The sequence below is a fragment of the Panthera leo genome, chromosome C2 (assembly GCF_018350215.1).
Source record: "Panthera leo isolate Ple1 chromosome C2, P.leo_Ple1_pat1.1, whole genome shotgun sequence".
NCBI classification, from domain to species: Eukaryota; Metazoa; Chordata; class Mammalia; order Carnivora; family Felidae; genus Panthera; species Panthera leo.
In genome coordinates this window covers 69,910,250-69,937,295 of record NC_056687.1, presented here as the reverse complement: position 1 = coordinate 69,937,295, position 27,046 = coordinate 69,910,250, and the positions used below count along the sequence as shown (strand labels likewise).

Genomic DNA, 27,046 nt, shown 5'->3' with positions numbered 1-27,046 from the left:
GTGGAGCTTGATCTCATGAATTATGAGATCATGACCTTAGCAGAAATCAGGAGTTGGAGGCTTAAGCAACTGGGCCACCCAGGCACCCCAATAATTTGTTTCTTAGTTAAGTATAATTATACAGAATATCCTAGTATTCAGGTGTACATCATAGTGATTCGATATTTTTATACATTAGGAACTGATCCCCAAAATAAGTCGTTACTATCAGTCACCATATAGTTATTACAATATTGACTATATCTATACATTACATCTCCGTGGTTTATTTTATATCTAGAAGTTTACCTCTTAATCCCCCCTTCACCTATTTCATCCATTCCCCAACTGCTCCCTCAACTAGTAACTAACACTTTGTTTCCTGTATCTATGAGTTTGTTTCTGCTTTGTTTGGTTTGATTTTTCAAGATTCTAATATAAGTGAAATCATCAGGTACTGGTCTTTGACCTATTTCACTTGGCATAATACCCTCAGTATGTCGCAAATAGCAAGACTTCACCTTTTTTTCCCATTATAGATATATATCACACCTTTCTCCATTCATCTATTGATGGATACTTAGGTTGCTTCCTTATCTTGGCTATTGTAAATAATGCAGCAATGAATATATGGGTGCATATATCTCTTCAAACTGGGATTTTTTTCCTTCTGATAAATACCCAGAACTAGAATTCCTGGATTGTATGACAGCTTTATTTTTAATTTTTTGAGAAACCAGTACTGTTTTCCACCATGGCTGTACCAATTTACATTCCTACTAACACTAGTGGACTAGGGTTCCCTTTTCTCCACAACCTGGTGAACACTTGTTATTTCTTGTCTTTCTGATATTAGCTACTCTGACTGGCATGAGGTATTATCTCATTATGGTTTTGATTTGTATTTTCCCTGATGATTAGTGATGCTGATATCTTTTCGTCTACCTGCTGACCACTATCTACCTGTCTCCTTTGGGAAAATGTCTATTCAAGTCGTTTGCCCATTTTTTTTTTTTTTTAATTTTTTTTTCAACGTTTTTTATTTATTTTTGGGACAGAGAGAGACAGAGCATGAACGGGGCAGGGGCAGAGAGAGAGGGAGACACAGAATCGGAAACAGGCTCCAGGCTCCGAGCCATCAGCCCAGAGCCTGACGCGGGGCTCGAACTCACAGACCGCGAGATCGTGACCTGGCTGAAGTCGGACGCTTAACCGACTGCGCCACCCAGGCGCCCCCGTTTGCCCATTTTTTAATACAATGTTTAAGTTCTTTATATATTTTGGATATTAACCTTTTATTCTTATCTGATATAGGACTACTTGTAAATTCCTTCTCCCATTCAATGGGTACCTTTTATTTGATGGTTTCCTTCACTGTCCAAAAACTTTTTAGTTGGATGCAATCCCATTTATTTTAGTTTTTGTTGCCCTTGCCTAAGGAGACCTGTCAAAAATATAGTGCTAAAAGAGCTTACTGCCTATGTTTTCTTCTAGTTTTATAACTTCAGGTCTCACATTCAAGTTTAATACGTTTTGAATTTATTTTTGTATGATTTAAGAAGTGGTCCAGTTTCATTCTTTTCCATGTAGCTGTACAGTTTTCTCAGCACCACTTATTAAAAAGACTATTGGGGCACCTGGGTGTCTCGGTCAGTTAAGCATCTGACTTTGGCTCAGGTCATGATCTCACAGTTCATGGGTTCGAGCCCCGCATTGGGCTCTGTGCTGACAGCTCAGAGCCTGGAGCCTGCTTCAGATTCTGTGTCTCCCTCTCTCTCTGCCCCCTCCCCTGCTCACACTCTGTCTCTCTCTAAAATAAACATTATGGGGCACCTGGGTGGCTCAGTTAATTAAGTGTCTGACTTGCGCTTAGGTCATGATCTCATGGCTTGTGAGTTCGAGCCCCGCGTCGGGCTCTCGGAGCCTGGAGCCTGCTTCAGATTCTGTGTCTCCCTCTCTCTTGGCCCATTCCCCAGCTCACACTCTGTCTCTCTCTCTCTCTCAAAAACAAACATTAAAAAATAAATAAACATTTAAAAAAATAATAAAAAGACTATCTTTTCCCCATTGTGAATTCTTGTCTCCTTTGTCATAGGTTGACGAGGTTAAGAGTGGCTTTATCTTTGGGCTCTCCCTTCTGTTCCATTCATCTATGTGTCTGTTTCTATGCCAATAACATACTACTTCAATTACTATAGCTTTGTAATCAGGAAGCCTAAGACTTCCAGCTTTGTTCCTCTTCCTCAAGACTGCTTTGGCTATTCAAAGTCTTTTGTGGTTCTATACAAATTTTAGGATTCTTTGTTCTAGTTCTGTAAAAAATATCACTGGTATTGATGGAGATTGTACCGAATCTGTACATTGCTTTGGGTAGTATGGACATTTTATAATTCTTTAAATCCATGAGCACATAATACTTTACATTTGTATCATCTTCAAATCTTTCACCAATGTCTTAACAGTTTTCAGAGTACAGGTCTTTGACTTCCTTGGTTAAATTTATTCCTAGGTATTTTATTTCTTTGGATGCAATTGTAAACGGGTTTTCTTTGCTTTCTGATAGCTTATTATTAGTACATAGAAACACAACTCATTTCTGCATGTTAATTTTGTATCCTGCAACTCTACTGAATTCATTTATTCTAGTAATTTTTTGGTGGACTCTCAGATTTTCTGTAGAGACATACCTTGTTTTACTGCATTTCACTTTACTGTGCTTTGCACATACTGTTTTGTGTTGTTTTTTTTTTTACAAATTGAAGGTTTGAGGCAACCTTGTATTCAACCAGTCTATTGACCTGATTTTTCCAATAGCCTGTGCTTACTTTGTATCTCTATCACATGTTCGTACTTGTCACAATATTTCAAACTTTTTCATCGTTATAGTAATCTGTGATCAGCGATCTTTGATGTTACTAACATAACTGTTGTGGGGCACAACAGACTGCCCATATATGATGGTGAAATTAGTAAATGTGTGTTCTGACTGCTCCACCAGCATCTCTCTCCCTCTTCTTGTGCCTCCCTATTCTCTGGGACACAGCAATATTGAAATCAGGCCAGTTAATAACCCTACATGGCCTCTTAAGTGTTCAAGTGAAAGGATGAGTTGCATGTCTCTCATTTTGAATCAAAAGCTAGAAATGACTAAGAACAGCAAGGAAGTCATGTCAGAAGTCAAGGCAGGCTGAAAACTAGTCCTCGTGCACCAAACAGCAAAGCTGTGAATGCAAAGGAAAAATTCTTGAAGTAATTTCTTGAAGTAAAAGTGCTACTCTACCGAACACATGAAAGATAAGCAACACCACCTTATTGCTGATATGGAGAAAGTTTTAGTGATTTGGATCAAAGACTGAACCAGCCCTTAAGCCAAAGCCTTATCCAGGGCAAGGCCCTAACTCTCTTAATTCTATGAAGGCTGAGAGAGGTGAGGAACCTTCAGAAGAAAAGCTGGAAGCTAGCAGAGGTTGGCCCATGAGGTTTTAGGGAAAGAAGCCGTCTCCATAGCATAAAGTACAAGGTGAAGAGGCAGGTGCTGATGTAGAAGCTGCAACAAGTTATCCAGAAGATCTAGCTCAGGTAATCAATAATTCATTAATTAGTGAAGGTGGCTACACTAAGCAACAGATTTTCCATGTAGATGAAACAGCTTTCTTTTGGAAGATGCCATTTTGGACTTTCATAGTTAGAAGTTAATACCTGGCTTCAAAGTTTCAAAGTTTGTTGGGTGCTGATGTAGTCTGTGACTTTAACCTGAAGACCATGCTTATTTACCATTCTGAAAAATCCTAGGGTCCTTAAGAATTATGCTAAATCTTCTCTGCCTATGCTCTATAATGGGACAAAGACTGGATGACTGCACATTTGTTTACAACATGGTTCACTGAGTATTTTAAGCCCACTGTTAAGACCTGCTCAGAAAAAAAGATTCCTTTCCAAAAATCACTGCTTACTGACAATGTACTTGATTTCCTAAGAGCTCTGTTGGAGAGGTACAATGACATCAATGTTGTCATGCCTGCTAATACAATATCCATTCTAAATCCATAGATCAAGTGGTAATTTCAAATTTCAAGTCTTATTAAGAAATAGGTCTTATAAAGCTATAGCTGCTACAGACAGTGATTCCTCTGATGGAAAGTACACTGAAAATCTTCTGGAAAGGATTCACCATTCTAGCTGCCATTAAGAACATTTGTGATTCATGGAAAGAGGTCAAAATACCAGCATTCACAGGCTCTAACCCTGATGGATGACCTTGTGGGCTTAAGACTCCAGTGGAGGAAGTAACTATAGATGTAGTAGAAACACCAAGAGATCTAGAATTAGAAGTGGAGCCTGAAGAGGCAACTGAATTGCTGCAGTTTCCAGATAAAACTATAACACATGACGCTTCTAAGAAAATTTTTTTAAATGTATGTTTATTTTTGAGAGAGAGAGGGGGGTGGGCAGAAAGAGAGGGAGACACAGAATCTGTAGCAGGCTCTGAGCTGTCAGCACAGAGCCCGACATGGAGCTTGAACTCACAAACCAAGAGATCATGACTTGAGCTGAAGTCAGACGCTCAACCGACCGAGCCACCCAGGCGCCCCGTTACTTGCTTCTAATGGACGAGCAAAGACAAGGTTTCTGGAAATGGAAACTACTCTTGGTGAAGATGCTGTGAAGACTGTTGTAAGGACAACAAAGGATTCAGAATATTACCTCAACTTAGTTGATCAAGCAATGGCAGGGTTTGAAAGGACTGACACCAATTTTTAGTGGTTAAAAATGCTATCAAACAGCACTGCATGCTCCAGAGAGCATGCAGAGAGCATTGTTCATGAAAGAGTCCATCAACTTACTTCACTGCTGTCTTATTTTTAAAAATTGCCACAGCTACCCTAATGCTCAACAACCACCACCATCACTCAGCAGCCATCAACATCATGGCAAGACTCTGCACCAGCAAAAAGATTGCAACTTGCTAAAAGCTCAGATAGCGGTTAGCTTTTCAGCAATAAAATATTTTTATTTAAAAAAATTTTTTTAATGTTTATGTATTTTTGAGAGAGAGACAGAGCATGAGCGGGGTAGGGGCAGAGAGAGAGACACAGAATCCGAAGCAGGCTCCAGGCTCTGAGCTGCCAGCACAGAGCCTGACACGGGGCTCGAACTCACAAACTGTGAAATCATGACCTGGAACGAAGTCGGAGGCTTAACTGACTGAGCCACCCAGGCGCTCCTGCAATAAAATATTTTTAGAGGCGCCCCGGTGGTTCAGTCAGTTAAGCATCTGACTTCGGCTCAGGTCGTATCTCGTGGTCTGTGAGTTCGAGCCCCGCGTCAGGCTCTGTGCTGACAGCTCAGAGCCTGGAGCCTGTTTCGGATTCTCTCTCTCTGACCCTCCCCCGTTCATGCTCTGTCTCTCTCAAAAATAAACGTTAAAAAAATTAAAAGTATTGTTAAAGTATGTACTTTGTTGTTTTAGACATAAAGCTACTGCACACTTAATACTCTACAGTATAAACACAACTTTTATATGCACTGCGAAACCAAAAGCTTCACTTGGCTTGCTTTATTGGCAATATTACTTTATTGGCACTATTTATTGCACTGGTTTGGAACTGAAGCCACACTATCTCTGAAGTATTCCTGTGTATAGTATCATGTCATCTGCAACTACTGAGTTTTACTTTCTTTCCTTTTCAATTTAGATGACTTTTATTTTTCTTGCCTAAATGCTGTCAGCAGGACTTCCAATGCTATGATGAATATTTTTTTATTGAGGTATAACTGACATATAACATTAGTTTCAGGTGTACAAAATTAATGATTTGGTATTTGTATACACTGCCAAATCATCACATTGACTACCTGACAATTATCACCTTAATTACAAAAAAATTTTTTTCTGTGATAAGAATTAAGACTCTCTTAGCAACTTTCCAATATGAAATACAGTATTACTAATTATAGTCACCATGCTGTACATTACATCCCTGTGACTTATTTTATAACTGGAAGTATGCACCTTCGACACCCTTCACCCATTTCACCTACTTCCTACCCCAGCCTCTGGCAACCACTAGTCTATTCTTTTTATCTATGAAACTTGTTCTAGTATTATACTCCACATACAAGTGAGATCATATGGTATCTGTCATTCTCTGACTTATTTCATTTTGCATAATGCCCTCAAGGTCCATCCATGTTGTCACAAATGGCAAAATTTCATTATTTTTATGTCATAATATTTCATTGTGTGTATATATATTCCATGGTGTACACACACGCGCACACACACACACACACACACACACACACGTATACATCTCTATTCATCCATTGACACTTAGGTTATTTCCATATCTTGGCTATTATAAATACTGCTGCAATGAATATGGGGGTACACATATCATTTTGAGTTAGTGTTTTGTTTTCCTTGGATTAATAGCCAGAAGTGGAATTAATGGGTCAGATAGTTCTTTTTTTAAATTTTTTTTAATTTTTATTTTTTTAATTTATATCCAAGTTTAGTTAGCATATAGTGCAACAATTTCAGGAGTAGATTCCTTAATGTCCCTTATCCTTTTAGCCCACCCCCCTTCCCACAACCCCTCCACTAACCTGTTTGTTTTCCATATTTAAGAGTCTTTTATGGTTTGTCCCCCTCCCTGTTTTTATATTGTTTTTGTTTCCCTTCCCTTATGTTCATCTGTTTTGTCTCTTAAAGTCCTCATATGAGTGAAGTCATATGATTTTTGTCTTTCTCTGACTAATTTCACTTAGCACAATACCCTCCAGTTCCATCCACGTCGTTGCAAATGGCAAGATTTCGTTCTTTTTCATTGCCGAGTAACACTCCGTATACACCACATCTTCTTTATCCATTCATCCATCAATGGACATTTGGGCTCTTTCCATACTTTGGCTATTGTTGATAGTGCTGCTATAAACACTGGGGTGCATGTACCCCTTCAAAACAGCACACCTGTATCCCTTGGATAAATACCTACTAGTGCAACTGCTGGGTCATAGGGTAGTTCTATTTTTAATTTTTTGAGGAACCTCCATACTGTTTTCCAGAGTGGCTGCACCAGTTTGTGTTCCTACGCAGTGCAAAAGAGATCCTCTTTCTCCGCATCCTCACCAATATCTGTTGTTGCCTGAGTTAATGTTAGCCATTCTGATTGGTGTAAGGTGGTATTTCCTTGTGGTTTTGATTTGTATTTCCGATGATGAGTGATGTTGAGCATTTTTTCATGTGTCGGTTGGCCATCTGGAGGTCTTCTTTGGAGAAGTGTCTATTCATGTCTTTTGCCCATTTCTTCACTGGCTTGTTTAGTTTTTGGGTGTTGAGTTTGAGAAGCCCTTTATAGACTTTGGATACTAACCCTTTATCTGATAGGTCATTTGCAAATATCTTCTCCCATTCTGTCGGTTGCCTTTTAGTTTTGCTGACTGTTCCCTTTGCTGTGCAGAAGTTTTTTACTTTGATGAGGTCCCAATAGTTCATTTTTGCTTTTGTTTCCCTTGCCTCTGGAGACATGTTGAATAAGAAGTTGCTGCAGCCAAGATCAAAGAGGTTTCTGCCTGCTTTCTCCTTGAGGATTTTGGTGGCTTCCTGTCTTACATTGAGGTCTTTGATCCATTTTGAGTTTATTTTTGTGTATGGTGTAAGAAAGTGGTCCAGGTTCATTCTTCCACGTCGTGTCCAGTTTTCCCAGTACCACTTGCTAAAGAGACTGTTTTTATTCCATTGAATATTCTCTCCTGCTTTGTCAAAGATTAGTTGGCCATACGTTTGTGGATCCATTTCTGGGTTCTCTATTCTGTTCCATTGATCTCAGTGTCTATTCTTCTGCCAGTACCATACTGTCTTGATGATTACAGCTTTGTAATACAGCTTGAAGTCTGGGATTGTGATGCCTCCTGCTTTGGTTTTCTTTTTCAAGATTGCTTTGGCTATTTGGGGTCTTCTCTGGTTCCATACAAATTTTAGGATTGTTTGTTCTAGCTCTGTGAAGAATGCTGGTGTTATTTTGATAGGTATTGCATTGAATATGTAGATTGCCTTGGGTAGTATTGACATATATATATATATATATATATATATATATATATATTTTTTTTTTTTTTTTTTTTTTTTTAATCTTTATTTATTTTTGAGATAAAGAGCAGGGGAGGAACAGAGAGAGAGAGAGAGAGAGAGAGAGGGAGACACAGAAGCAGAAGCAGGCTCCCTGCTTCGAGCTGATTGACATATATTTTTAACTTTTTGTGGAAGTTTCACATGGTTTTCCATGTTGGCTATACCAATTTACGTACCACCAATAGCGCACAAGGGTTCCCTTTTTTCCACAGCCTTACCAACACTTCTCGTCTTTTTGATAGTAGCCAATCTGACAGGTGTGAGGTGATATCTCACTGTGGTTTTGATTTGCATTTCCCTGATTAGTGATGTTAAGCATCTGTTCATGTTGGCCATCTGTGTAAAATGCCTTTTCTGATCTTCTGCCTATTTTTTAATTGGATTATTTTTTTGGCTATTGATGTACATGATGAGTTTAATATATGTTTTGGGTGTTAACACTTTATCAGATATATGATTAGTGAATATTTCCTCCCATTTAGTAAGTTGCTTTTTAACTTTGTTTATGATTTCCTTTGCTGTACAGAATAGTTTAATATCGTTCCACTTATTTTTGCTTTTCTTGCTTTTAGTTTTGGTGTCAGATTAGAAAAATCACTGCCAACACTGATGTCAAGGAGCTTATCACCTATGTTTTCTTCCAGGAATTTTATGGTTTCAAGCCTTATTTCAAGTCTTTAATCCATTTTGTATTAATTTCTGTGTATGGTATAAGTGACACAGTTACATCCTTTTGCCTGTCCAGTTTTCTCAACACCATTTTATTATTTTTTTAAATTTTTTAAAATTTATATCCAAATTAATTAGCATATAGTGAAACAATGATTTCAGGAGTAGATTCCTTAATGCCCCTTACCCAATCCCCCCTCCCACAACCCCTCCAGTAACCCTCAGTTTGTTCTCCATATTTATGAGTCTCGTCTGTTTTGTCCCCCTCCCTGTTTTTATATTATTTTTGCTTCCCTTACGTTCATCTGTTTTGTCTGAAGTCTTCATATGAGTGAAGTCATATGATTTTTGTCTTTCTCTAATTTCACTTAGCATAATACCCTCCAGTTCCACCCATGTAGTTGCAAATGGCAAGATTTCATTCTTTTTGATTGCCGAGTAATACTCCATTGTATATATATATATATATACATCTTCTTTATCCATTCATCCATCGATGGACACTTGGGCTCTTTCCATACTTTGGCTATTGTTGATAGTGCTACTATATAAACATGGGGGTGTATGTGTCCCTTTGAAACAGCACACCTGTATCCCATGGATAAATGCCTAGTGCAATTGCTAGGTCATAGGGTAGTTCTATTTTTAATTTTTTGAGGAACCTCCATACTGTTTTCCAGAGTGGCTGCACCAGCTTGCATTCCCACCAACAATGCAAAAGAGATCCTCTTTCTCTGCATCCTCGCCAACATCTGTTTCTCAACACCATTTTATTGAAGAGACTGTCCTTTCCCCATTGTATATTCTTAGCTCCTTTGTCATAAATCAATTGATCATATTTGCATGGGTTTATTTCTGGGCTCTCTTCTGTATTCCACTGATCATTGTGTCTGTTTTTAAACCACTACCATACTGTTTTGATTACTATAGCTTTGTAATTATAGTTTGAAATCAGGGAGTGTGAAACCTCTAATTTTGTTCTTTTTTCTCTAGATTGCTTTGGCTATTTGGGATCTTTTTTGATTCTATACAAGTACTAGGGTAGTTTATTTTACTTCAGTGAAAAATCTCACTGGAATTTTGATAGGGAGTGCACTGAATCTGTTGATATATTTTGAGTAGTATGGACATTTTAACAATATTAATTCTTTCAATTCATGTGCATGAGTATCTTTCCATTTATTTGTATCTTCTTCAGTTCTTTCATCAATGTCTTACATTTTTCAGTATACAGGCCTTCAACTTCTTTGGTTAAATTTATTCCTAGGTATTTTATTCTTTTTAATGCCATTGTAAATGCGATGCTCTTAATTTCCCTTTCTGACAGGATATTAAGTGCAGAGAATGCAAGATTTTTGTATCCTGCAACTTGACTGAATTCGTTTATTAGTTCTAACCTGTTTTTGGTGGTCTTTCAGGGTTTTCTATATAATAATATCATATAATCTGCAAATAGTAACTGACAGCTTCACATCTTCATTTCCAATTTGGATGACTTTTGTTTCTTTTTTCTGACTAATTTCTGTGGGTAGGACTTCTATCTAGTGCTATGTCGAAAAAGAGTGGTAAGAGTGGGCATCCAAGTCTTGTTCCTGATTTAAGAGGGCAAGTTTTTATCTTTCCACTGCTGAATACAATGTTAGCTGTAGGCCTGTCATCCATGGCCTTTATTATGTTGAGGTATGTTCCCTCTATAGCCACCTTAGGCCTTTATCATAAATGGATACTGAATTTTGTCAAATGCTCTTTCTGCATGTGTTGAGATGATCATATGATTTTTACCCTTCATTTTGTTAATGTAGTATATCACACTGATTTGCAGAAGCTGAACCATCCCTGTGTCCTTAGAATTCCAGCTGACCATGGTGCATAATCCATTTAAGATATCACTGAATTCAGTTTGCTCTTTTGTCGAGGATTTTTGCATCTATGTTCATCAGGAATATATTGGCTTTTAATTTTCTGTTCTTGTGGCATTCTTATCTGGTTTTGGTGTTTAAGACTTATTATGTGGCCTACCATGCTATCTACCCTGAAGAATGTTCCATGTGCACTTGAGAAAAACCTCTATTCTGCTTTTGGACCGAATGTTCTGTATATATCTGTTAAGTCCATCTCATCTAATGTGTTGTTTTAAGCTGATGTTCCTTTACTGGCTTTCTGTTTGGATGGTCTATCTACTGATGTGAGATATTAAAATTCCCTACTATTCTTGTATTACTAGTTCTCCCTCTAGGCCTATTGATATTTGCTTTATATATTTAGGTGCTCCTATGCCAGATGCAAAAAGATTTACAAATGTTACATCCTCTTGTTGGAATGACTCCTTTATCATGTAATGCCTTAGTCTGTCTCTCATTAGTCATTGTTTGAAAGTCTATTTGGTCTGATAAGGGTCTATTTCTTTTGGTTTCCATTTGCATGGAATATCTTCCCCATCTCTTTATTTTCAGTCTATGTATGAAGTGAGTTCTTATACTTTGCTTCTACCTGAATGGAGTCTTTTATAGCCAGCACAAGGATAGGCCTGGTTTTTAAAATCCATTCAGCCACTCTGTCTTTTGACTGGAAAATTTAGTCCATTTAAAGTAATTATTGTTAAGGGGAGCCTTGGTGGTTCAGTCACTTGAGCATCCAACTCTTGATTTTGGCTCAGGTCACAATCCCAGAGTCGTGGGATCGAGCCCTGCATAAGGCTCCGTGCAGAGCATGGATTCTCTCTTCCTCTCCCCCACACTCTAATACATACATACATAAAATAATTCTTGTTAGGTATATACTTTTTGCCATTTCGTTAAATTGTTTTCTGGCTGCTCTCTGTTCTTCTCTTGCTCTCTTCCTTTGTAATTTGATGACTTTCTTAAGTGGTATGCTTGGATTTCTTTATCCTGTGCATCTAATTAAGGATGTGTTTTGTTGTTACAATAAGGCTTACATTTAACAACTTACATCTATTTTAACAAATTACGTTTGACAGCATTCTAAAGCTCTACATTTTTGGGGGGTGTCTGGGTGGCTCAGGTCATGATCTCACGGTTTGTGAGTTCAAGCCCCACATTAGGCTCTGCCCTAACAATGTGGAACCTGCTTGGGATTCTCTCTTTTTCCCTCTCTCTGCCCCTCCCCCGCTTGTGCTCTCTCTCAAAATAAACTCAAAAATAATAATAATAATAAAGCTCTACATTTTTATTCCCTTTCACATTTTCAATATCACACTTTATCTTATAATTGTAACTACAAGAATTAAAGAATATTTTTTTATTACTTTTGTCTTTTAACTTAAAAGGGATTAATCTAGGGGCACCTGGGTAGCTCAGTCGGTTAAGCATCTGACTCCTGATTTTGGCTCAGGTCACAATCTCACAGTTTGTGAGTTTGAGCCCTGCATCAGGCTCTGTACTATGTCAGCATGGAGACTGCTTGGAATTCTCTCTTACCCCTATCCCACTCATGCTCACTCTCTCTCAAATAAATAATTCCTTTTAATAAGTTCATTTAATCTACTTCTATTTGCCTTTCCAGTGAGATTTATTCTTTCATAGGTTTTCTTGTTACCAATTAGCATCCTTTTGTTTCAGCTTAAAAAAACCCCTTTAATAGTTTCTTATAAGGCTGGTTTAGGGATGATGAACTTCTCTGTTAGCTTTTGCTATTCTGGAAAACTCTCTTATACTTCAATTCCAAACTTTGCTGAGGAGAGTTCTTTGTTGGAAGATTTTTTTTCTTCAAGCACTTTGAATCTATCTCACCACTCTTCTGGCCTGCAGTTTCTGCTGAAAAATCTACAGATAATCTTTAATCTTATGGGGCTTCCCTTGTATACATACAAGGGAGTTGTTTTGCTCTTGCTGCTTTTAAGAGTCTTCCTGGTCTTTAACTTTTTTTTTACTTTTTTTCCTCCAAGTTTTTATTTAAATTCCAATTTAAAATCAAATATATATAGTGAATCCGAGTAAATAAGGGGAACGCCTTGGCAGCAGATGTAAAAATCAGGACACCAGGTATGTGTAAAAACTCCCTTCTGGGAGATACTGGTACTGTGCAGTGTAGTCAGGGGAAGAGCATGAAGATGGCGCTCACCAGTCTCTGTCCCCGACAAGTGTTGTAGTAGGCTCTCAAACATATGTGTTAAATTAGGTGCCTGCCCCTAGGGCAGCACATTAACAGTAGCAAATGAGCCTTTTTTTACTTAAAGTCTGGGCACCATCAGCTATCTCTGAGCCCTTTAAGAGACATTTCTAAGATTACTAAAGTAGGCTTCACCCCCAGTGCAGACCCCAATGCAGGGCCTGAACTTAAGACCCTGAGATCAAAACCTGAACTGAGATGAAGAGTTGGACGCTTAACCGACTAAGCCATCCACTAGCCTTATGGATATAAGCCCTGTTGGTTTACAAAACTGTGTCTCTTGGGTATAGGTCTTAAGAGTTGGGAGTACCTGATGTGCAATTCAACTCCTTCACTCCTCAGGGAGATGCTCCAAGTTTTGACTTCCCTCCTAAGTTTGCTTTATGGTGAGACTGAGTCCCAGCATCTCCTACCCACTTTGATGTGGTTTTCTTCTCATTTGCCACATACACAGTTCTTGCTCAGCCAGACATTAGGATTTTTTTCAGAGAAAATGTTCCATGCACAGCTGTAGACTCCGTGTGTTAGTGGGAGGAGGGGAGTTCAGGATCTTCCTACATCACCATCTTGAACCAGAGTACCACATTTTTCTTTTTAAATTTTGTTGTTCTTGAAGTCTTCTGCTAAATGGCTTATCTTTCAAATCCAAGATGCTTTAAATGTTCCTAAAAGCCTAGATCCTTTTTAGTCAAAGAATTAGGGCGGCTTATAATGAACATTAACAGTTGACAAGCATAGCACTGGGTGAAGTGCATTCTATACATCACTATCTCACATAAGCCTCTCAACTGTAAGAGGTCAACGCTGTTATTATTCCCATTTAACCGGAAGAAGTGAAGTGACTTGTCCAAATATACATGGTTGCTAAATGGAAGGGCCAGAAATCCAAATCTGACTCAAAACATTTAGTGCAAAATTAAAATGTCAAAGTCGTCCACCACTAAGGCAGCTGTCGCAAACTTCAATGAGTCATTCTGCTGCAGCCTGCTCTGTGGCAAATACAATCTGTAAAACCCCCAATACTTGTTAACCCCACGGATTCAGCCGCCATTCATTCACTTACCTGAATTTTCATTAGCCTATGAGTTTCTTCCTGATTAACTTTCTATAATGTTTTCTGCTTAAAGTACACAATTAAAAACAAACCACCAAACCCCCAAAAGGTGGCACCTTCCTTAAGTATGGTTGTATTATATAAAATAATTAACCTTGAAGGACCTAACGGGAATCCACTAGTCCTAGTATGTCAGGGTTTAAAAAGAAAACCAAGGTTTACCAAACTCATACCTTCAATCATCACGTTCTCATATTATCGTCTCAGTCACACCAACCCTTTCAACTGTTCTTATACAGCATATTGTTCACTCCTTCAACATTTATACGAGTATTTACAGACCATTTATGAAGCACAGGAGCATTGTGCTGGAGGATATGCAATCTTCAGAAAGAGTTCTCATCCTCAAGGAGTTTTTAGCCTAGAAGAATATTCCAGAAATACTCCACATGTGCAAAAATATATACAATAATGTTCACTGTTTGTACAACAGTCCAAATCTATCAACAGGGGAAATGGTTAAACAATTTTAGCCCAGTTATAACTAGGAAACACTATGTAGTTGTTAAAAGGTTAACTCTGGATGTAAAAATGTAATATAGCCACATATACAGAAAACATTCTCCTAAACTTTACCTGCATATGTGAGTATATACAAAGCCAAAGGTTTCGAAGGATACGTAACACACCATTTGGAGGGGAAAGCTAGACTGGGGAATGCAGGGTGCAAATGAAAGATGAGCATGATGTATACAAGAATGACTAATACAAAACCTACTTTGCTCACAATATTTTCACAGGTACCTTTTGAACACCTGACAAATTGCACTGAGGGGAGACAAGCACAGCTGTTGTCATTTTAAATAGTTTTGCTAACTAAGAAGAACCCTACTCATAGTTTCCAACTCCAACTTCTTAAGCCTAACCCATAAAGAAGGAAAGAGAGAGAAAACGGGATAGAATGAACTCCCCTACCTGTGATAAGCAATCTTTCTTGGACAAAAATCAATCCAGGAAAAATGTTTCTAGGTCATCATTTCTTCCCCATTCAAAACCAAAGCCATTTTACTGAGTCCCACAGGACATTTAAAAATGCATATTTTTATGGGGCGCCTGGGTGGCTCAGTCGGTTGAGCGTCCGACTTCAGCTCGGGTCATGATCTCACAGTCTGTGAGTTCGAGCCCCGTGTCGGGCTCTGTGCTGACAGCTCAGAGCCCGAAGCCTGTTTCAGATTCTGTGTCTCCCTCTCTCTCTCTGACCCTCCCCCATTCATGCTCTGTCTCTCTCTGTCTCAAAAATAAATAAACGTTAAAAAAAAATTAAAAAAAAAAATGCATATTTTTATAACCCAGATCACTCCCTTCACTACAGACTGTGTTTGTCCTGTTTTTCCACTATAACTACTTTTCTCAGACTGCTGAAAGTGTTTTATGTTTGGGAGATGTGAAAGAACCATCTATCTCCACACTCAGAAGGCACAATACGCATTAACATGTCAACAGTTCTGCAAAGTCCTCTGACAAAGAAATAAATGTTGGATTTTGTTAGCTTAGAGCATTCTTCCTTGATCATAGAATACCTTTTATGGCAGCATATTCAGAACATTAGTTGGGATAGACTAAACTAAAATTATCAGTTTCTAGGCATATTTCAACAAAAAGTAACTCTAAACTTTCACCCTAAAATTAGCCTGCAAGTTATTTTGCACATCTAGGTCAGGATTACCAAGCCAAAGGGCTCATTCGTTACTGTTCTGGGCGAACAAGCTTTCTCTTTAGTAACTTTGTAATAACAAAATTTTATTGTGGGTAAAGAAGCATTTTGGAAAAACCATGACCAATAAACAGATTTACCTCCTGCTTCTAACTGAACTCCTGGAGTCAAGTGAAGAAATTCTGGTTTCATGCTTACTCGGGAGCCAGAGATAAAACCAACCACAAACTCAGAATGCTCTTCAGCCATTTTAACCTATAAGGAACGTAATACAGATTACAAGAAAGTAGTTAATTACACAGAGTAACAGCTCTACAAGTAAAAACTTGATTCTATTAACAATAAGAAACTTCTACTTTATATATGTCTTATCTCACCTGATATTAAACTCATTATATCTAAAACAAGTAATTTATGACTCTCTATATTTTATCTAATAAGACCCTGAGATAACCCCTTCTCCCAATTAATCATACCTTAAAAACATTACAGAATCCTATACCATGTGCATCTAAAATTGAGATGCTGCATGATCATGCTTGAGAACCCACCTACTTCTAAAAAGGGTATGTGGAAAGTACTCTAGAATACATTTATGATGATACAAAACCAAACTGAAGACTAATTCCTACCCACACAGGGTACTACTCCATATCCAGATACCTACCATATTGTCAAGGGCTAAAGAAATCTCATCTACGTTTGCCTATAACTGATCTCCACAATTTCTATAGCATTTCCTCACATTTATAGAAGGCTCTTCCATGAGGCTCATACTGTTCTATTCGTGCCACCAAGTATTCTCACCCATCAAGCCATGTCTTGTACTTGAGGCAGACCCAGAACCCCAGTGCCAAATATTAGCACTGATTCATGGACCCTCCGCTATGAGATCTGGGAAATCACATTTATGTTCAATATAGGGGTGAGGTTAAAACCTGGCCCGAGGGCCATGTGATTTCTTCAGAGTTCCAGTCTTTGAAATAATATAATAAATTCCCGCTTAAAAATTAACATTTTACTAAAATTTTATTACTTTTAAAAGTAATAGTCTTGAACATATTTATAAAGGAAGTTTGGTTTTTTTAATGATTACTTATTTTTTGAGAGAGAGAGAGAGAGAGACGGAGCACAAGCAGGGAGAAACAGAGAGAGAGGGACACGCAGAATCTGAAGCAGGCTCCAGGCTCTAAGCTGTCAGCACAGAGCCTGACGCGGGACTCGAACTCAAAGAATAGGAGATCATGATCTGAGCCAAAGCCAGACACAACTGACTGAGCTACCCAGGCACCCCTGTAAAGAAACTTTTTAACTAAATAATTATCAATTCAATTTAATCTGGTGTGTAGGTGTAGGGGTTGGGTATTAACATGTAGTGTTATAAGAACTTTCAAAAATGGGGGAGTTACTGGAGAAAACAGTATGTCCGAACTCTAGTTTACAGCTTTCCCACCCAATACCAATCAATAGCAAAGACTGAAAAAGATAAAAGTACTTCATCTGGGCTGCTGTCATGAGAACGTGCATCTCTGTGTGACTTAGGGGATTCTGAGAAACTGCAAGTCTGGCAAGAAGCCCTTCAACTTCAACTCATGGCAAAATGGAAAAAAAAAAAAAAACCAATTGTATCTTAAAGACCAAGAATAGGTAGATATTTAACCAAATATTTATATTTCAGTGTTTATATCTCTTAAGTGTCCACTACAAGATAGAAAATGCTATTATCAGGAAACTCTAGCCACCTAGCATTACTGTCACCCTAACAACACTTGATTTTTTTTTTTTTTTTAATTTGGCAGAGGTTCCATAAATCTTAAATGTCAGATGTTTTCTTCCCCTGTAACTTCTAGCACAACAGCCTGGGCCCCCTGTCACCCCAGCCATTTTGTCACTTACCGCTGCTGTCGTGTAGTTGCCTGTAGCCAAGGAGCCAGCAGAGCTCATTTCTGCAATGAGCAGGCACCCCCGGTGCAAAGGCAGGCCTACTTCTCTCAGGCCTCTCACGACCCCCGAACCAGGCACCACGTGAGCATTGACCAGATCTGCCCAAGAAGCTATTTTAAAGATACCACCTAAAAAGGCAAAAAAAAAAAAAAAAAAAAAAAGAAAAATGTAAGTTTTCAAATAAAAACCACTAACTTTTTGCCCAACCAACTACAGTAAGAAATAATCTCAAAGTAACATGCTAATGTCATAGTGAAGCACTTCAAAAATTTTAGTGCTCATCAGTGGACCTATGGTTCCATCTATGAAAAACTATTCACCTGGTAGCTGGCTAAAAGATCATAATGAGAAAAATGTCTTACAATTTCTGCACTTAGTTTATCAATAACACTAATTAAGACTGGTTTTCCTTGCAGGCTGACTTCTGACCACCAATAAAACCTATGTAATTAGAAATAGGACTCCAGGGGCACCTGGGCAGCTCAGACAGTTAAGCGTCCAATGCGTGATTTTGGCTCAGGTCATGATCTCATGGTTCGTGAGATAGACCCCTGCGTTGAGCTCAGTGCTGGCAGAGCAGACCTTGCCTAGGATTGTCTGCCCCTCCCCCACTCGCTTTCTTTCTCTCTCTCTCTCTCACTCACTCACACTCACACACACACACTAAATAAACTTAAAAAGAAAAAAGAAATGGGACTCCAGTGAAGATGGGCATTTGAGACCAAAGATACCAACATTCTGAAATTCCCCTGAAGATGACAAATTTTCATTCTGCAGGAATCTCTCAGCAACTTTACTATCTCTCAAAAGTTCTACTTGTTCCTTAGGTCTCTTAATTTCAGCAGGCAATTGTATTCATTTTAAAAACTGACAGCATGGGGCGCCTGGGTGGCTCGGTCGGTTAAGCGTCCGACTTCGGCTCAGGTCATGATCTCATGGTCCGTGGGTTCGAGCCCCGCGTCAGGCTCTGTGCTGACAGCTCAGAGCCTGGAGCCTGCTTCAGATCTTGTGTCTCCCTCTCTCTGTGACCCTCCCCCGTTCATGCTCTGTCTCTCTCTGTCTCAAAAATAAATAAACGTTAAAAAAAAAAAAAAAAAACTGACAGCAATACCCCTAATTGATTTCTGAAAAAACAGTATGTAAACGTGTCAAAACTAAGCAATGTGATGATAGAACATCTTTTTTTTTTTTTTTAAGTTTATCTATTTCACGCATGTACGAGAGAGAGAGAGAGAGAGAGAGAGAGAGCGAGAGCATGTGCACACAAGCGCACAAGTGGGGAGGGGTTAAGAGGGAGAGTAAGAATCCCAAGCAGGCTCCACACTGTCAGCAGAGAGCCCGATGTGTGGCTCAACCACAAATACTGAGCTCATGATCTGAGGTGAAATCAACAGTCAGACACTTAACCCACTGAGCCACCCAGGCACCCTTTTAAATTTTTTCATTGTTTATTATTTTTGAGAGAGACACACTGAGTGTGAGTGGGGAAGGGGCAGAGAGAGAGGGAGACACAGAATCCAAAGCAGGCTCCAGGCTCTGAGCTGTCAGCACACAGCCCGATGCAGGGCTCAAACCCATGAACCGGGAGATCATAACCTGAGCTGAGGTCGGACACTTGGACGCTAAACCGACTGGGCCACCCAGGCGCCCCAGTAGAACACCTTAAAGCACAGGAAGAAAGTCATACACAAATCTATCCCAAAGAAACAGCTTAAGCGCATACATGTTATTACTTTAAGAAAAATTGTTATCTCTAAAGATGCTGATAAGCATTAACCTTTTAATAGACATTTTATCCTATTATTTAAACAAAAAAAGCTGTCATATACAATGACAGAAACTTGCATAAAATAATGGATAGAAATAGTTTTTCTTTCTCAACCAATATACCTGGCTTTGAGTTCCTATTTAACAACCAAAAAAGCACACCAACAGATCTTTTTTTGGCCAAAAGCAAATGTTACAACTTTACACTTCTATTTCATTGTTTCCCATACCTGCAATTTTCATTTTTCAAATATTTAGAACTAGGTGTGTTCTGCCAGGGCCAACATCTGTCATTTTTGTCTGCCTAGGACCTGCAGCCCCTTCTTCTGGCATCAGCACACCCATTTTCTATGGGGAAACTACCTTTGACCACACTCTGGTTCAAAAAATTTATAGTTAACAACCTCACATCACCAGAAGTGGGGCATATATTACCAAGCTAATAAAGGTATTCTATAACCCAGGCCTGAGTGATTACTTTGGGGTAGGAATGAGGAGTGTTGTCTACCTGAGAAAGAAGTCAAGAGAGAAGAAAGCAGAGCTAAAAAATGGCAAGAAGGCAAGTCCAAAGACTTGCACTTGAGCTCCTAGATCTAACCACGCTTAACAGACCGTTCTATGGCCGGACTCTGTGATGTGAGCCAGTGCATTTCCTTTAGTTCTTCAGACAGTTGGAGCTAAATTTGTATTTTTGTAGATTCCTAAATAATACTTACCTTCATACTGTTTTTTTACTGTATTTCCTATATCTGCAAACTTCCGGTCTTCAAATATTAAGAACTCGTGGCGTTTTGCCAGAGTTGTTAACTCCTTCATCACATCCAGAGTAAAATCATTCAAAATATCTACATGAGTCTTGAGCATGCAGATGCTGGGTCCTAAAGCATCAGCTAGCTGCAACAGCTCTCTAGACTCTGAAATATCTGCAGACAGACACAGATTAGTCTCTTTCTTTTGCATAAGCCTGAGAAGCTTCGCTGCAACTGGGTGGACCCTGGGCAGCTCTGCACGTGCACCAAAGCTGAGTTCTCCAGGAGCGGGAGCTTTGTTTACAGAACGGAGAGAACCATTATGACTAGCTGCTACAAAAACATTCTCCTGAATAAATCTCTTCACTCTCTCGACCATCTCAGCATCAATTTTTTTCTGTCGCTCGAGAATCTCCAGCATTGTGGACAATGTACACACTGAGTGAAGATGGATCCCATGTGCCTGCAACTTGTCTTTGCCTCCTTGCTCTCTGTCCAGCAGCACTATGGCATCAGTGACCTTCAAACCCTCCTTCTGAAGAACCTCAACAGTTTCCAGAACACTAGATCCACTGGTAACGACATCTTCAATGATCAAACAGGTTTCTCCTGGATTAACCGCCCCTTCTACAAGACGCTTAGTACCTAGGAAAAAAAAAACAATCATTTCAATTTAAAATTATATATTTCAGCCAACTCAAGACGTATCTTACATTATAAATTTGGCATGTATTTATGAAGAGGTGGATGATCTAAATCTTATTTTCTGATAATCTACTTTAGAGCTACTTTAACTTTATTCCTGACAAACCTTCAATGAGCCATGACACCATTTTGTTCAGTGTCCCTGTATCTGAAAATTGCCAAAGTTACATGTATAGAATATTTTCAGTAAAACTAGCAAATTACTTTATAGTGTAAATAGACCACTTAACATGTTCATGATCAAAATTTCAAATATGGGGTTTTTTAATGCAAGATAACCGACCTAGATCAAGAAGTTATGAAACAATAACCCAGTACCATCAATGAAATCACTGCTTTTTCTTCCATCAACAAACAAGTTCACTACTCAAGATCAACTAACTAGCCTTTTGAGAAATAAATTCATGAAAAAAAATATTCAGCAACCATTTAGATCACTACAACTTTACGAATATACAATGCAATGTGAGTGAATGTACTTCCCCACTCCAACCCCTACTATAGACTACTTTCAGATAATCTACAAAATGTTAAGTATCTAAGGCTATAGACTTTATAGACTCATTTTATAGTTTCTACTACCAAATTTGTCTTACTTTGAAACCTAAGAATTGGTGAGCAATTTGCCCAATGTTTGAGCTTTATCACAGGTACCATCCTTGCCCTTGCCCATTCCTTTCCTCCCCTTGAAAGAGCAAGTTGAAGTGAATCAGCTTAGACTAGTACATAAGCCTATGATACTTATATACATATTTAACAATTGCTGATCTTATTCTAAGAAATATTTTTAAAAACATAATAAAGACAAACGACAGTTTCCTAATGGGCAGGACTCATACAGACAGGCTTTTTTAAATGGAGAATTTCAAACAATACTAGAAAAAAAGTATAACAAACACCCATAAATACTTCGCCACTTAACTCAAGGTCAATCTTGTTTCAGCTACATCCCCACCCCCCCTTCCCTCCCTCCACAATTTTTAGAAGCAAACTCCAGATATCATATGATTTTCATCATAAAAAAATTTAAAATGCAGCTTGTAAAAGGTAAGGACTCTATTAAAAACACTATCACACCAACATAACACAAAAAGACCTATTAATTCCTTAATGTAATCAAATAGGAAAAAATATGAAGTCAGTTCCAATATTTTTAGATTGATTTATTTTCTTTAGTAATCTCTATACCCAACATGGGGCTCAAACTCAAGACCCCAAGATGAGGAGTCTCATGCTCTCCCAAATGAGCCAGCCAGGCATCCCTAGATTGTTTTGTTTTTAAAGCAAGCTCATATGTATAAAACACACACCTGATAACCTCCTGCCAAGGACTCATGAAAAAAATATCTTCATTTAGAGAATTTTATGTGGCATTTCTCTTTATGCAGTTTAAATTATAAACAAACATATTAGGAAAGTACAATCTCTTAGAACATTCTGCTGGTAAGGGAAGGACTGGTTAAAAATGTTGGGTTTCATATATGCGGGGCAAAACAAGCATTTTTTTTTTAAATTGTTAAGTCAATACAAAACATTTCACCCCTAGAATCTAAAGGAAAGGAAGGTGATTTACAGTAATAGTTAACCAATTCTAAAGGACCTTCATATGAAGAATATTCAAGGTGACTTTGGTAAAACATCAGTGCCCAGAAGATGAAAAAATTCTATTATTAGGTTACATATCAACTTAAAGTTTATACTACTTTTATTTTACCATAATCCTTTGATTCTTTCCTTCTAATAAGCATTGGAATTTGATTGGTTGAACAGATAACTGTAGCCAATGGTAAAGCTGTATAAGGTACTCCACACACAGTGTCAAAATTGATTCCCGCATTTTGGGCAGTTTGGAATAAAATTTCTGCAACCTGTAAGAAAATGAACACGTAAACTATATATTATTGTTATCTTGAATGGTATATAAATCATGTTAACAGAACATTAAAGACAGTAATAACCCCATAGGGGATATCCTCAAACTTGATCAGAAAAATATGTATGCCTTTTTGTTAAATGGTTCCCTCTCTATAAATCCCAGTTTACAAATATGAAAACACAAGAATGAACCCACTTGTCTAGACGACTCAGGGTCTACTCTGAGGGCAACATGGTATGTGTTAGGGAAGGCTCTGATGTTGACCCCAAAGACCAAGAAGGGTTCCCAGTCCTCCCAGTTTCCCTTAGTAATCCATTATGAGTTGATTATCTAAACCTTTCTATAACCTGCTAGCTACATTTTCTGCCTGAAAGAAGTCTTCAGTGAAAAGTTTCATAAAAGAAATTAAGAGAACAATACTGTTTAATTTGCATCAAAAAGAATCAAATACCCAGGAATAAATTTAACCAAGATCAAAGACCTGTAAATTGAAAACTGTAAAACAGTGGTGCAAGAAAGTGAAGACAGAAATAAATGCAATAGTATTCCTTACTTATGAATTGTCAATGTCCACACTACCCAAAGCAGATATAATGCAATCCCTATTAAAATTCCAATGGCATTTTTTATAGAAATAGAACAAACGATACTAAAATGTGAATGGAACCCCAAAAGCACCAAACAATCAAAGCAATCTTAAGAAAGATGAAGCTGAAAACATCATACTCCCTGACTTCAGACTATACTACAAAGCTGCTAGAGTAATCAAGAATGTGGTACTGGCATAAAAACAGACACATAGATCAATGGAACAGAACAGAGCCCAGAAATAAACCTATAGTTATGTGGTCAATTAATTTATGGCAAAGGAGCCAAGAATATACAATGGGAAAAGGACAATCTCTTCAAAAAATGGTGTCGGGAAAGGTGGACAGCCACATGCAAAAGAATGAAACTGGACCACTATCTTACACCATACACAAAAATAACACAAAATGGATTAGACTTGAATGTAAGACCTGAAACCATAAAAACTCCTAGAAAAAAATGGGCAGTAAGTTCCCTGACATAGATCTTGGCAATGATTTTTTGGATTTGACACCAAAAGCAAAGGCAACAAAAGCAAAAGTAAACAAGTGGGACCACATCTAACTAAAAAGCTTCTGCACAGCAAAGGAAACCACCAACAAAATGAAGAACCTACTAGATGGGAGAAAGTATTTGCAGATCATTTATCTGCTATGGGGCTAATATCCAAAATATATAAAGAACTCACATACCTCAATAGCAAAAAACAATCAATCCAATTAAAACATGGGCAGAGGATTCAAACACACTTCTCTCTAGAGAACACAAATGGCCAACTCATACATGAAAAGATGCTCAACATTACTAAGCCACAAGGAAATGCAAATCCAAACCACAGTGAGGTACACTTCACACCTGTTAGAATGGCTTGTCACCAAAAGGACAAGAATAAAAAGTGTCAGCAAGGATGTGAAGAAAAGGGAACCCTTGTGTCCTGGTGGTGGGAATGTAAACTGGTACAAACACTATGGAAAGCAGTATGGACATTCCTCAAAAAATTAAAAATAGAACTACCATATGATCTAGCAATTTCACTTTGGAGTATTTATTAAAAAAAAAAAAAAAACCAAAACGCTAATTTGAAAAGATATATGCACCCTTATATTTACGGCAGCATTATTTACAATAGCCAAGATATGGAAGCAGCCCAAGTGTCCATCAATAGATGAATGGATAAAGAAGATTTGGTATATATACATATGGAATATTACTCAGACATAAAAAAAGAATAAAATCTTGCCATTCATGATAATACAGATGGACCTAGAAGGTATGATGCTAAATGAAGTAAGTCAAAGACAAATACCATAGGATTTCACTTATATGTGGAATGTAAAAAATAAAAGAACAAACAAAAAAGCAGAAACGGACCCACAAAAACAGAGAAGGAACTGGTTGTTGCCAGAGGGGAGGAGGGCGGAGAGATGAGCAAAGTGGGTGAAGCGGGGGTGGGAAATACGGGTTTCCAGTTATGGACTGAATAAATTATGGGAATTAAAGGTACAGGTAGGGAATAGTGACAGATGGTAGCTACATTTGCGGTGAGCACAGCAGAAAGTAGAGTTGTTCAATCACTGTGATGTACACCTGAAACTATAGTTGTGTGACAACTATATTACAATTAAAAAAAAAAAAGAAAAAGACTTATAAATATAGATAACTGTTGGTTACCAGAGCAGAGTGGGGTGGGGGGGTAGGAGAAATAGCTGAAGGGAATTGAGGGTTTAAAATAAATGTCACTGGGAAGAAAAGTACAGAACAGAGAATACAATGAATAATATCATAAGAACTTTGTGCAGTGACAGATGGTAACTACACTTACTGTGGTGTACATTTCACAATGCATATAACTGTCAAATCACTATGCTGTCTACCCGAAACTAATATGTCAACCATACTTCAAGTAAAAATTTTTAAAAAAGGAAAAAAACCTAAGGACTCCACCAAAAAAACTATTAGAATAAGTGAATTCAGTAAAGTTGAAGGATACAAAAGCAATATATAGATAGCTGTGGTGTTTCTATACACAAGAGAAATCAAGAAAACAATCCCACTTACAATCGCATCAAAAAGAATTAAATACCTAGGAATAAATTTAACCAAGAAGGTGAAAGGTGTACACTGAAAACCGTAAGACTCTGATGAAAAGAAATTGAAGATGACACAAATAAATGAAAAGATATATTATGTTCATGGATTAGCAATATTAATTCTTGCTAAAAGGTCCATACTCCTCGAAGGGAACTGTAGATTCAGTGAAATCGCTACCAAAATCCCAACAGCATTTTTCACAGAACTAGAATAAATAATCCTAAAATATGTATGGAACCACAAAAGACTCCTGCATAGCCAGAGAAATCTTGAGAAAGGAGAACAAATCTAGAGACATCACAATCCCAGACTTGAAACTATCGTACAAAGCTAAAGTAACCAAAACAGTAAGGTACTGGCCCAAAAGTGGATACACAGGTCAGTGGAACTGAGAGCCTGGAAATAAACCCAATCATATATGATCAATTAATCCACAACAAAGGAGGAAAGCATATACAGTGGAGGACAGACAGTCTCTTCAATATATGCTGTTGGGAAAACTGGACAGCTACAGGCAAAAGAACTAAACTAGACTGCTTTCTCACACCATACATAAACTCAAAATGAATTAAAGACCTAAATGTAAGACCTGAAACCATAAAGCTCCTAAAACAAAACAGCGGCAATAAGCTCTTGGACAAGAGTTTTAGCAATGTCTTTTTTTTTTTTTTTTTTTTTTAAGATTTTAAGCAATTTGTACACCCAACATGGGGCTCAAACTCAAGATCAAGAGTCACATGCTCTATAGAATGAGCAAGCCAGGACCCCCCTTTTTTTCCTTTTAAAGATTTAATTTTTATGCAATATTTTTTTGATCTGTCTCTTCAGGCAAAGGCAACAAAAACAAAAATAAACAACTGGGAATACATCAAAATAAAAAGCTTTTTGCACAGCAAATAAAACCATCAACAAAGCAAAAAGGAAACCTACTGATCAGAGAGGATAACTGCAAGTGATATATCCAATAAACGGTTAATATCCAAACTATATAAAGAACTCCTACAACACAACACCAACAAAACAAACAATCCAATTAGAAAATGGGCAGGGGACCCAAATACACATTTTTTCAAGGAAGACATACAGATGGCCGACAGGCAAGTGAAAAGATGCTCAACATCATTAATCAAGGAAATACAAATCAAAACCACAATGAGAAGATTACCTCACATCTGTCAGAATGCCTCTATCAAAGAGACAAGAAACAACAGTTGGAGACAATAGGGAGAAAAAGGGAACCCTCGTGCAATGTCGTGCAATGCAACGTTGGTAGGAATGTAAACTGCGGCAACCACTCGGAAAACAGTATGGAAGTTCATCAAAAAATTATAAACAGAAATGCTATACAATCCAGTAATTCCACTTCTGGGTACTTACCTGAAGAAAATGAAAACACTAATTTGAAAAGAAAATGCACCCCAACATTATTTACAATAGATAAGATATAGAAGCAACCTAAGTGTCCACTGATAGATGGATAAAGATGTTGTATATATGCACAACAGCATATTACTCAGCCCTAAAAAAAGAATGAAATCTTGCCATCTGTGATAACATGGATGGACCTAGAGCGTGTTATGCAAAGTGAAGCTAGACAGAGAAAGACAAAAACCCATATGATTTCACTTATATATGGAATCTAAAAAGC

General features: G+C 37.9%; 1 protein-coding gene across 2 annotated transcripts in view; it reads right to left on the bottom strand.

Annotated features, from left to right (window-relative positions):
- The window catches only part of UMPS (uridine monophosphate synthetase), a 32,850-nt gene that overhangs the window by 1,052 nt on the left and 4,752 nt on the right, over positions 1–27,046 (bottom strand). Inside the window, exons 2-6 of one of the 2 annotated variants that reach the window (XR_006207361.1) lie at positions 22,558–22,711; positions 20,106–20,783; positions 17,575–17,750; positions 15,819–15,933; positions 14,198–14,385 (exon numbers count right to left, since the gene is read on the bottom strand). Coding sequence is in view for 1 of the 2 variants with exons in the window: in XM_042956010.1 (XP_042811944.1) it covers positions 15,819–15,933; positions 17,575–17,750; positions 20,106–20,783; positions 22,558–22,711 (1,123 nt within the window). In the remaining variant the exon portion in view is untranslated. The remainder of the gene's footprint in view (positions 1–14,197; positions 14,386–15,818; positions 15,934–17,574; positions 17,751–20,105; positions 20,784–22,557; positions 22,712–27,046) is intronic. The other variant, XM_042956010.1, reaches the window with a different exon arrangement.